The 12,533-nt window shown below is 38.1% G+C and overlaps 2 protein-coding genes across 2 annotated transcripts in view; one reads left to right on the top strand and one right to left on the bottom strand.

Annotated features, from left to right (window-relative positions):
- Positions 1-4,485: 4,485 nt before the first annotated feature.
- Positions 4,486-6,073, top strand: TfIIEbeta (transcription factor IIEbeta). Its single transcript, XM_011301099.1, has 4 exons — positions 4,486-4,671; positions 4,956-5,220; positions 5,315-5,521; positions 5,665-6,073. Exons 1-4 carry the CDS (start codon positions 4,610-4,612, stop codon positions 5,983-5,985), a joined length of 855 nt encoding a protein of 284 aa, XP_011299401.1. The 5' UTR covers positions 4,486-4,609; the 3' UTR covers positions 5,986-6,073.
- The window catches only part of LOC105264305 (ras-related and estrogen-regulated growth inhibitor), a 7,125-nt gene continuing 627 nt past the window's right edge, over positions 6,036-12,533 (bottom strand). Inside the window, exons 2-6 of the mRNA XM_011301100.1 lie at positions 11,551-11,664; positions 7,795-7,851; positions 7,179-7,252; positions 6,765-7,031; positions 6,036-6,409 (exon numbers count right to left, since the gene is read on the bottom strand). Of these exons, the coding sequence (XP_011299402.1) occupies positions 6,254-6,409; positions 6,765-7,031; positions 7,179-7,252; positions 7,795-7,851; positions 11,551-11,647 (651 nt within the window). The 5' untranslated portion in view covers positions 11,648-11,664 and the 3' untranslated portion in view covers positions 6,036-6,253. The remainder of the gene's footprint in view (positions 6,410-6,764; positions 7,032-7,178; positions 7,253-7,794; positions 7,852-11,550; positions 11,665-12,533) is intronic.

Raw genomic sequence — 12,533 nt, 5'->3', positions numbered from 1 at the left:
CCCCCCCAGGTTTTCCCACTATCACGCGCCGACTCCGGCATTTCCCCCTCATTTCTTTCCCGCTAAGGGTGGAAAGCGTACGGTTAACGCGCATGTTACGTCACGCGACAACCCCGTGCCCCAGAGGGATGGGGTTATGTGGCCTCGGTACACTTTTCTATCGTAACGTCTCATGCTGATGCCGTTGTCTCTACACCTTGATTCACCATTTGGACACGCATCCTCCCGTACTCTCCCGTACTTCTGGATTGTTCCCTGCAATTCAAATATGGTACATTATTTCACTTGGTCTGTCATCACCCTCTTCAAGTACCTTCATCTTGTTTTCCCGTGCCATCAACAAAAGGTAATAATTATGTATAACATATATGTCGATTATATATTAATAATATGGGTATATGGATTATGCAAATATACTCGGCGCGTATGCCTATGTATATTTACATTTGCAATTATGAATCCAATATTTCACATATAATTAGTAATTGGTGTTTGGAAATAATAAGTTATGCTTTCGACCTATTATTGGGTAATTTAGGAGCTACCAAAACTGCGAAGACAACAATTATTATATATGTTTTTATGTTGGTTGTAGACATTTACCGCATTATTTACTACCCCCTTCCACCCGAGCCAAAATTATTTGGTATTTCTGTTAGAGCAGGGGGAGGATAACTCAATTTTCTTGGTCAATTAACCAAACAATTTTCCCTCAATTTTTTTCATGACACGTTCTGATGATTCAATTTGTATTCTCTCCAACCCCGACAATTGAATTCTCCACCCTCAAATTTTGGAAAGTGTTTTTGTTTCGAAGTTGAGTAGAAATAAAATTTGATTTACTCGTGAAAGTTGGCTCGTAAATTCCAATGGAATTATTCGTGTACGATCTTCATTGCAAATGATTCGACTACGATTGTCCAACTGGCACATTGTGAAAATGAATTTTAGTCGCTAAAGAGGTCAGAAACTTTTCGCCACTTAATCATTAACTGAAATTATTTAAATAGGTCAGTTGTATCGGAAAATAATACTTCATAGTTTGGTAACAAATCTCGAGCTTGAAACTGATAGTACAAACCACCTTGACAAACATTAATAACTGAAAATGTCGATATGAAATTTAATCAAGGTTCAGGGCAATAACGGTATGCCCCATACATCTATGCAAATAAATCCCTAAAATTGAAGTTTCAAAATGACATTTAATATACGTAGTTGTGAATAATATATCAACTGAAATACACTTGTCCAATGTTGCAATGGCATGTGTACTACGAGAAAACCCATGAAGGGGAGAGTAGGTCCATCAAATTCTCTACTGCGGTTGCAGCTATTAACCCAACTGTCGTCTGGGCTCTAACTCATCCCTTAACTGTCGCTGAAGCTTAAATATGAATCTACGAATAATTACGCCTACAATTTCACCCACAATTAAATAAATTGCACCAAGGAACAATGGAAACTATCAGCAGAACATCTGATGCGTGAAAATCCATCAATTTTTCTCATTAAAATCTCCCGATTTGACATTCATCTGACAAAATTATTGTCAAGTACAAAAATAAAATGAAATGATGGAAATGATCAACAGAAAATCGTGTAATAAATTGAAACCTTAATAGCTCATATCCAGGTAAATTGTCTCCTCAAAATAAATGGCCCCCTCACAATTAAATTCAATGACTGCTCTGGAAAGAATCGAAATAATTCTACCCCTCAAATCCCATTCATTACGGAGGAATAATAAAAATCATTCAAACTGAATCACACGCTCCAAAAAATATCGAATGTCTCTCGCACGATAACTCTACAGCAGTAAACGTTTTTCAGGGCAACGTTATTTCCGAATACACGAGGTTGAGGGGGCATTCCTCGGTGCTTATGATGCTTTATGGAACATCCAACCCTCTTCCATACAGCGTTTCGAATTTCCATGGCCTGTTAGCTCATTCAGGATTCTTCCGAACGCATATACCTGATCTCTAAAGAGAGTGGTACTCTTGCGCTTAAAAGCTAAGTCCCAAACAACGCCTAGCCTAGACTCTCACTATTCGCATTAAGCTGTTGCAAAATTACACTTTAAATTTCAAGTGAAAAAAATTGAAATTCTTAATCTTCTCGATTATCCCACCCTCTGTCAGTCTCTCTCCCTTTTACGATTCATTAAAAAATTAAACTAGAGTGTGTGCAGATACCGAAAAAAGAAGAGAAAACATTGACAAGAAAAAGAAATATCATCGTCTCGTTAACCGGCCATTAAAACTTTTTCATCAAAGGGAAAAATTCCAGGATAGAAAAATGGAAGGGAAATAAGAAATTCTTCAGCGAAGAAATTCTTTCCTCCCATACCTGAGGAGAAACTTGATTTCACCACGGTTATAGTAACGAGGCTAATCCATAATAAACTTTACAACGTTTCTCTCGCTCGGATTTCCAACCCCATAAAGTAAATAAATTCCAAATGTAAAGGGTGAGTGAGTGAACAGGAATAAAGAAAAATAGGATAGAATGAAGTTTAACAAGACGATTGTGAAATTTCTACTTCTAAATGTTGGATGAAAAGAAAGGGTAACAAAAGAAATATATGGGTACGTGAAAAATAAAAGTAAAGCTTGTAAAACAAATGTGAGAATCGTAAAGAACCAGATTTCGCGGCGATTTCGCTACCCTTCCTCTACCGATTGGGAGTTCTGCACTCGCAGGTGGACGATTCCTGTAAAACAGTTACCTACGTGATCCCGACCCGTTGAACCCGTTTATTTCATCGGCTAAAATCGTTTGACTCGTTGGCTTCACTCCCTTTTTCTTTTCCTTTTACTCTCAATTTTTTGTGCCCGTACAGAGAAAAATCCTCGTATACGAGAACTGATCGTAAAAGACGTGAAAAGAGCATCAAATCGTTGTACAGTTTTCTGGAACACTGAGGCGATAAAACAAGGAGTGAAATCTTTCTCCTTGATTTTTGTGGGCCATCGGAACTATTTTTCACATACTGACATTTAGATTCAAGTAAATGAATTAACCTTTCACTCCATTCTTTTCATTGAATATCAACACAAGTCCTCCAATCCGACAAAAAATATACAATTTACATTCTATAAAAAAGGTTTTAAAAAAATTCGACTTTCTCTCAATACTTGTTTCAAGTATATAAATAAATTAATATAGTATTCAATATTTTTTTTTCCTAAGAGTTATGAAATATTGCAAATCAAAATATTTTCCGAATATTTGCTACACGTCCAACTCACGCCAGGTGTCCATATATATTACCGGGGGCTGCCCCGTAGTAATTATTCCGATAATTCATATTTAATGAGAGTAAAACCTCAATGTGTCGTCAAGCTAATTTGATAAGCTGTCGGTTGTGTTGACTCGACAGCCGATCAAATTAGCTCCGACAAGCTCTCAAAATAAATGAACAGCGGAATAACAATGGGGCAAATAATTTGGGTGATCCTGGAGAATGGCGGTAACAAGTCAAATGAATGGAGTAAACGCGACGAGGCAATAGCGATATTACACGGTGAAGAGGGCCTGAGCCATCACATTCTCCCCAAAGTGCCAATCGCTCGGCAACACAACCTATCCCACATCCACCACCAGCTGATCACTATACAGTACACTTTATCGGTATGCAATTGTGCATTATGCAAACATGAGCACGTGTATACCCGAGGTACACCTATCTGAATCATTGCCGTTGCAAACAATGCAACATCACCCACTACCCCTAATGCATTCTGAAAGACATCGTACTGGAGTTTACGGATACGCATGGAAAACGATATGGCAAACTCTCCCGAGTCAACCATCCCAAATATCATCCAACAAATCATCCAACAAACAACAACTTGGATGAATTCATTAATTTATTTTGCCATTTCGCATTCATCCCCTATCCGATTAATTAGTGGCCTCGTTAAATAAAATTATTGTAGCCGAATAGTGAGGGACAATATTCCTTCAAAATAAATGAACAAACAAATGTGGAGATGCACTCCATTGGGGATAAAACCCCGGCAAAAAAAAAGAAATTCAACTGGACCAGATGGTGGTTATCCCTCACTTCCAGTACTTTATTTTTCGGTCATTCGTGTTTGGTTACTTTAATCCACGTCTATGGGCTATATCAATAAATTTACCTTGAGAGAGGTGGATGGGATAATTTGTTTTCAAACTGGAACAAAAGTTTCACGACCCCTGCGATACTGTGATTGACGTATGGCTATTGGAAACAACTAAAAATTGCCATTTGTTCGTCAATTCGTGATGTCTACTCAATGGTTCTTTTTTATTTACAGCTTTCTGGGCTTTTTTATCCATTTTTCAGGGTTTTATTGACGTTTTTATCAATGAGTACTGTGATGAAGGGATGTCTTCTCCTGTCTGACACTTTTTCATGTTTTTCTCGACAACAGAATGCGACGCATGCGCCACATGCGCGCAACAGCGATTTGACAAGCTCTCAATAGAGGCGCCACTTGCAGGAGTCTTTCAATTCATTTCTTTCAATGGTTTTCCTCTTCAACGTAGTGTTTTGACAGTTATTATCGGTATTCAATTGTGGTTTCATAGATTTAAAGATCTTCAGGAATAACACAAGATGGATCCCGCACTGTTGAGAGAGCGAGAACTCTTCAAGAAAAGGGCTATTTCGACACCTGTGTGAGTGACAGAAATTTTTAACCTAAATTTTACGTGAACCATCTGCAATGTACGATTTGTTTTACTTCAAAAATTCATTATTATTATTTTTTTTCAACATTTTCTGTCCTTCCTGTTTAGAATTAATAATATATTATTTATATTATATATTATTTGTAAAATAAATCTTCGATTACATTGCATTTCAATTGGAATTTCATATTGATCACTGTAATAATGATAATTTTATACTAACAATATTGTAATAATTATATTGATTTTTATTACACTTTGATTGGATTCAGAATTGAGAAAAAGAAAAGAGAACCTGAGAAAGATACCAGCAGAGATGAACCGAGTAAGAAGAAACCGAAAGTTTCATCGGTGTCAAGTGGCCCCAAACTCGACCAAGTCACCTATAAAACATTGCCGGGTAGTTCACAGTATAAGTTTGGAGTACTAGCTAAAATTGTCAAGCATATGAAGACGAGACATCAAGAGGGAGACGATCATCCTCTGTCATTGGATGATATTCTAGATGAGACAAATCAATTAGACGTGGGGTCAAAAGTAAATATCACGAATAATTATATTCCTCCCTTCTCTATTAGCCCACCTATTGATTATAGCCTGATCAGTAATTAATTCACTGATTAATCCTCAGGTTAAACAGTGGCTGTCATCGGAAGCTCTCATTCAAAACCCAAAAATCGATGTGATCGATAATAAATTTGTGTTCAGACCTACCTACAAAATTAGGGACAAGAAATCATTGTTGAGACTTTTGAAACAACAGGATTTAAAGGGACTCGGTGGAATATTATTGGATGATATTCAGGAGAGTTTGCCTCACTGCGACAGAGCTCTGAAGGTTAGTCGAAATCGAAATAAAAAAAAAATTAATGATTGATGAAGGAAAAAAAATAATTTATTTTTACCTCGTCACTATTGAATTCCTCTCTAAAACAATTGAAAAGAATGATTTGACGAGATATTTTATAAAAAAAATTACAGCACTTGCAACAAGAGATTCTTTTCATAGTTCGACCTCTCGACAAGAAGAAAATAGTCTTTTACAACGATAAAACAGCCCAGTTACCAATAGACGAGGAATTCCAAAAGCTCTGGCGAGCAGTGGCTGTGGATGCCATGGATGATCAAAAAATCGACGAATACTTGGAGAAACAAGGTATCAGATCGATGCAGGATCACGGACCAAAGAAGCCAGCTCCAATAAAACGAAAGAAACCAAATAATAAACGAAAGAATCTCAAAAAACCCAGAGACAATGAGCATTTGGCTGACGTACTGGAGACCTACGACGAGAACAAATGAATATATGGGCGTATCTGCACGAGTAAATTAATTCACCTAGCCAATTCAAATCGTTTAAATAAATATATAATTTTTATAATCAGTTATTTATAAGTACAAAATAAATATGGTTTTTCTCATATCTCAGGGACTTAATAATTAAGACTTTGTAAATCCAAATACAAAAATCATCAATCCTTTGGCAATTATAGGTGATCGTAAGGCTATCAATACAAAAATCTTATTCCTGTACATAAAAATGAAATTTTTTGATTATTGTTTGCTGTGATTAATCTTTAGGAAGTGCAGAATCACTTTTTCCTCGCGAATAGGCACGTGTAGCTTTACTACCCAGCATTCGATCTAACAGTGACTGTTTATTCCTTCGTCGCGCAGCTAGAACCTCGCGGCACAGTTCGTGAAATGATTCAGCCACTTGTGCAACCTGCAAAATCAAATAAACCAAATTTTTGTTTATAGAAAGAAACGCAAGGATCATACTGCGCAGAAAAAGAAAAGAGTAAGAAATCTATTTTCAAGTAATTCTTCAAGTCGAATAATTGATTATGTTTACACCAAAAACGGGAAAAAAATGCCTATTGGAATCGAATAAACAAAATTATTAAAATAGAAGAAAATCAGATGTTGTCTTCATTTCGTCCGCTTATTAGATGGGAGGTTTAGAAATAATTCTCGAAAAATGTTCACTTTAGAGTGTGTAGTCTTGACTGTGAAAATGAGGGAATTTCTTAATTTGATAGGATGTTAATTATAGTTGGAATATATTTTGGCAAAGTTACCTGTTCAGCAGCTGTTACTTCACTGAACCAACACTCAAAGTCCTTAGCCAAAATTTCACCCTCCTCAGTACTGACTTGCCTCAAGTGTACCATGTCGGCTTTGTTGCCAACCATGGCCAGGGGCATGGCAGCCTCTGGGTCAGCGACAGCGAGTGCTTGTTTAGCTTTTCTTACAAAGTTGAAGGAACCACGGTCAGTTATTGAATAGACGAGCAAAAGTCCGTCGGCCCATTGCAGGGTCTCCATCGTTGGCATTTCATCGTCACTCTGAAAAATTAAATGGATCCTCTTGAACTCAATTACCAGAATACATATCTGTCATTTTCATCCACTCCCATCGTGTTTCCCGCAGTGTGCAAATGAGGAGTGGATACTGAGTATCTTGAGAGCTTTCGGTTACTATAAAAAAGTTACCTTGGGACAGGAGTCTAAAATTTCAAAGAGGATCGGTTCACCATCCACCAACACTTCATGCTTGTAGCGGTTCTCTGGAATTGAAGAACAACACTTTTGAAACTAAATACTTGGACAAATACTAGAAGTAAAAGATGCTGAACAGTTCAGGTAATACAGCAGATATTTTCACAAGTTTTTCAAATAAAACTCACAAATATATCTTCAGTTAATAACTTCACAATACAAAGGGAAATGCTCGCTGAACCTTAAGGGTTCTGAAGAACTTTTTTATGTTTGTTGGAGGCTTACGAATTCGGAGATTTTTCATCATTACTTTTTTTTATGATGTCTACTTTGTACAAGGAATCATAGAATGACAAAAAATGACACAAAAAACAAATTGCCGACTACATTTAACGAAAGTTGACACATTTTCCTCGAAAAATCAATGTCGCACATTTCAGCTGTGTCGTGTCAAATTTGTCGGACTAATTTAGCGCAGACGTGAGACCTCAAGGTATTCGTCCAAGAAAAAATAACGAACGAAAAAGAAAAACAAGTGAGTAGATTAAAGACATTTCGTGTTTGTGAATTCAATATCACTGAAATTTCACCATTCTCTATTTTGTCTCACCTTGCTGATGATCATACTCGCCGATGTACCTCCTCGTCAGGAACCTCACGGTCAAAGCTGCAACAAATGATTAATATACAGCGAGAAAGAATATTTCACGCAGCTGCAGCATTTCAATCCACCAACAACATTAAATCATTATTTACGAGTGCCATTAAGTCTTCCGGCCAGCAATGAAACCGGAATTACCCCAGTTCCAATTGTTTACCCAATACTGGATTAAGCCACATGGACAAACACCAAAAGTTCCAGCGTGGACCTCCATCGACGTAAATACAGTAGCAAGCCATTTCTCAAAACTCATTTTGCTCAGTAATCTCATGGGGAATTTTTTAAATTTTTTTCTAGCCGAATGGAAGGATTTCAATAATCATTGAAATGTAAATTTTGTATTTTTTGTCTTATTCGTGTTGTCAAAATGTGAAATTAATTGTTGATTAATTACAATATTTGATTTCTAAGAAATAAACCATTGGCATAATTCTCAGGTGCTAGCCCTTAAATTCTGAAAATTTCTCAACCCAATTTCAGTAGTTTACCTCCTTTCGTTCCACTAACAAAGGAATAAATAATTAGTTTTCCTTGGATCTATGTAATTATCCGAGTGAAGGGCCTATCCTTTCCCCCTGATGAATATTCAAACAGCCATCGTGGCTGGAATCGCAAACGATACCTGGTCTTTTCATCAGCTGGAGTTCTCCTCGACACTCGACCGACTTTTTTCTTCATTCACTCAGAGAATACGGAAATGAGATAAACGAATCGAGGAGAATGAGAGAAATTCGGTGAAAGAGAATTAAGGGAATGTCGGGGGTCAGATGAACCACTTTTATGAATGGTGGATTTTAAATCGCGAGGGGGGTGATAAATAATGTCGAATAACTCCGGAGGAGCTGCTACCACTAAATATTCAGGGGATGCAAGTTGAGTCGGGAATACTCGCCTTCTCCATCGCTCACTTGATCTTTTTTCACCTCGATCCTTTTTATTTTCCTCTCATTTTTCGTGTTTCACCTTTTGGCAGACGAATCGAATTCCCAGTGGCACCCGACGATTCGCGTGGGGTGGAATTGAAAAAAGTCATTCAGTTATTTATTCTCCGCGCGGAAACAAAACTCATCATTTTATTTCCAATCAAACCATTAATTTCCCATTCCTCTAAAGAATTCATCTCGGAATTCTCATGGAATTTAAACATCGATTTCATTGAATTCCATACGATTTTGCGATTTTCGGATGAAATAACGGGAAAATTATCTTTTGTGGGGCATTTTCTCGCTCATTCTCAGTGGCAAAACAAACAACCTCACTCTCCTCATAATTTTTAACTCCAAGACTTGTTAATCCAGAGAGACGAAAGGCGAAACGAGAGACTGCAGCCTAGTGACCCGCTTCGAGGTACACCACACTATTTTTACCGTCAACCTGTCTCCCCCGTCGTTGTCGTCGGCAGTGAAAAAAAAAATGAATAACATAAAAGAGATTTGCACGAGGTACGTTGACTTATCGCTCATTTATTATCTCTTTCATATCCAGTGCCTTTTAATTCTGACATTTTATCCAGTGGCACGAGGAGATAACTCCCTCGTGTTTTTTACCCAGTCCAAAATAAAGATGCTCGGACCAAGGATATAGGATGTACACGAGAATTTTTCAATTAAAATTGAACATGCTGGTGTTAACTGATTCTCAGTCTTCAGGGATGCATCGGGGTTGAGTTGGGGAAGAAGATAAGATATACCGAAGACTCTCGAAATACATCGACATCGGGGTTTGACCTGTCTGAAGGATCTTGTGATCTCAAACTTGAAAACCTCAATTCCCCGTCGTTCTCTTCCAAATTTATCCACGAGAAAATTCACCGTATAGAAACAACATGAGAATTGAAAATTTCTCGTGTAAAATAATAAAATATAATTCGCTGTTCACACGAGGAAGAAAAAACAACAAGACAGAGTAACGATGTTTCGTGCTCAACACTGAGATTCAGGGCTATTCGAGGTAAAACGTATAAATAGCGCGTGGAAGTTGTTACGCAGCTGCCGTTTGCCGGTTTAGAATTATTTATCCACTGTGTCTAGTCTGGAAGATTGATTTGCGATAAAATATTTTTACACTTTTCCACTCCCCCTACCTTGCAAAACCCATAAACCCTCGCAACTATTTTTACCCCTCAAGCAAATTTCGAAAATAACCCCATGAAAATATCTGTGAAGTGACCTATACTATCTGAGTTAGGGAAAAAAAAAAATCTCATCTATTTACCTGAAAATCGATTTCATATTTTTCTCGTCACATTTTTCTCATCCCACCGCATTGAAATCCCAGAAATTAATTAACAATGAAGGATTTTATACTCACCTCTGGCTCACCACCACCGATACTATTTCCCTCTGCCTCATTTCTCTCAATTTTTTTAAATTACGCCACATTAAACCCTCACCGGTGTAAATGCACCTAGTGTGTAACGCCGTGGGACTGGCGACGCTCATTACGCCAGGGAGCGCCAAAAACTCGGGCTAATTTTAATATAATGCGAGACCTTATCCGTTCCACCCCGTTTCGCCTCCTCTCACTTCAGCCCTCCCATTTCCCCTTCACTTGAACACACAGCCCTCGATAAGAACGAGCTTAATGGAGCCCAGAGAGAGATAGAACGAAATTAACGTGTGTGAGAAAAATTCACCCCCTCTGGGACAATGCATTCTTGTCACCCGTAATTTTTATACACCTCACACTCCCCCCCTTTGACCGCCCCTTTCCGCCCTTTCCGCCCTCTCCCCCTTCACCATTAATGTTGATAAAAGTTTCACACTTAATTCCGTTATCTTCCGTCATCGTTACTCATCTACTCTTAAATTATACTTATAGGATAAATATTATTAATTAAGATCAAACGTTAGGACTCGGCGAAATGCCTGTGACATTAGACAAAATATGAATAGTGTTTGTTGGGTGTTGAGCTGTCGTTGGTGGTGCCAAGGACTTTTCGAAATGTCTGTCGTTTAATTTACACTAATTTCCGGCACATACCGGATAAACTATTATTACTGTAACGAACTGAAATGCTAGATTGGTTGTAAGACGCGTCGGCACTTTCTCATCCATTGTGCCGACCTCGGCAAGAATCACATCTCTATAATTCAGAGACACCCTTTCTACCTCTCAACCCCGACCTCCAGGATGAGTTATCGCTTTCACATTATTCCCTCGACTCGTAACATAAAGTAAAAGAGGGAGGATGGCGAGAATGAGGGGAATTTATATTTTTTATTTAGTCGCCTGTGCTGTAGACCTTCGATTATTTGTTATCAACGGTCAGAAATAATTCTGAGGTTGGCTAATTATGGGTTTACTGTGGGCTTTCTGAGGCGTGTGATATCCTCTATTTTTAGGTCAATTGTGCTGATGGTGATAATAAAGTGAGAAATTAATTGTTCCTCATTTTGACTCGAGAGGGATTGGGTAATTATTTTTCATTGAATTAATTAAACCATTAACCATTCGATCTTTCGTTGTGAGAAGTCAGAGGCTGCGATAGGTAATAATATCGGTAAATTGTTGACCTTTGACGCACTCCTGCCACTTGCATTAAGTGAAAAAAATTTCAATGTCAAGTGATGACGGAGTGATCACTAAACTTGACATTTAAATTCTCTTATTTATGCATCAATGTTAATCCTTATCGTTTGTTACGCTTGAATTGTCATTTGTCAAGAAAAAAAACCAACGTGTTATCAAGAAAAAGGTGTTTACCACTCTTTCCAACTCCAGGTGCTCCAATAACAGCGACTTTGACTTCACACAGTGAACTCTTCTTTCTCCGTATTCCTTTAATCGCATTGGTCGTCATCTTCCCAACATTTGAAACTGCAACACAAGAATATTCCTGAAGAGACGTCCCCGAGAAAAGTCATTATGATTGATAGAGAGAAGAACCAACTGGTCTTAAGTGCACCCTGAAGAGTTCGTCTCATAAAAATACAAGTGAGGGGTAACCAGAGTGCTTTCTATTTTCGTAAATGGTGAGTTGGAATTTACGATTATTATTGAATTTTCAGTTGATCCACGAGGAATTTATGATAGAGTTGGTGTTGATCAAGGTCGATGGAATTGTCAGTTGGTTGTGCCAAAGAATCAAGTGGCAAGAGAGGGGAGAAGGTGACGCTGAGTGCAAGTTCAGTGATGCGGCCAGGGTCGCACGTGTCACACGAATAACTGCCACTATGAAGTACATAATCCCACCATATTTTTAATTTCACCCTCCCCCGTCGCCCCTCTTCATGATATTTTTTTTCATAAACTATTAAAAAAGTTGCCCCGTAACTCGATATAATATCCCAACAGGTGTGCTCTATTAAAACTCGCTCAAAAAAATATTAATGAAAATCATACAACTGGTTTTTACTTTTACGACTGATTAATTTGTTTGGGTTTCAGCGTTGATGCTCTCTGTTATTATTGACCATAAAACTTAATTAAAACCCGTGAATCTATTCAACAAATGAGCTCACCATTGTTGTGGAGAGAGGGAATTACAGCGACGAGTGCATTTATAGCAGGGATGGGCAACCTCTGCTCTGAGAGCAAGTCGTGCTCCCGACCTCTATTAGTACATAACAAAGGGTAGACGAAAGCTTATTGTGTCGGGTGATGGGCCTTTATGACCCAAGTCGTAAAGGGCCTTCTCCTCGGCTGAAATCAACCAAAGTGGGGGTAACACGTCAGAACAGGAGAAG

This window comes from Fopius arisanus, unplaced genomic scaffold (genome assembly GCF_000806365.1).
Source record: "Fopius arisanus strain USDA-PBARC FA_bdor unplaced genomic scaffold, ASM80636v1 scaffold00020, whole genome shotgun sequence".
Taxonomy (NCBI): Eukaryota; Metazoa; Arthropoda; class Insecta; order Hymenoptera; family Braconidae; genus Fopius; species Fopius arisanus.
This window is presented reverse-complemented; position numbering and strand designations above follow the sequence as displayed.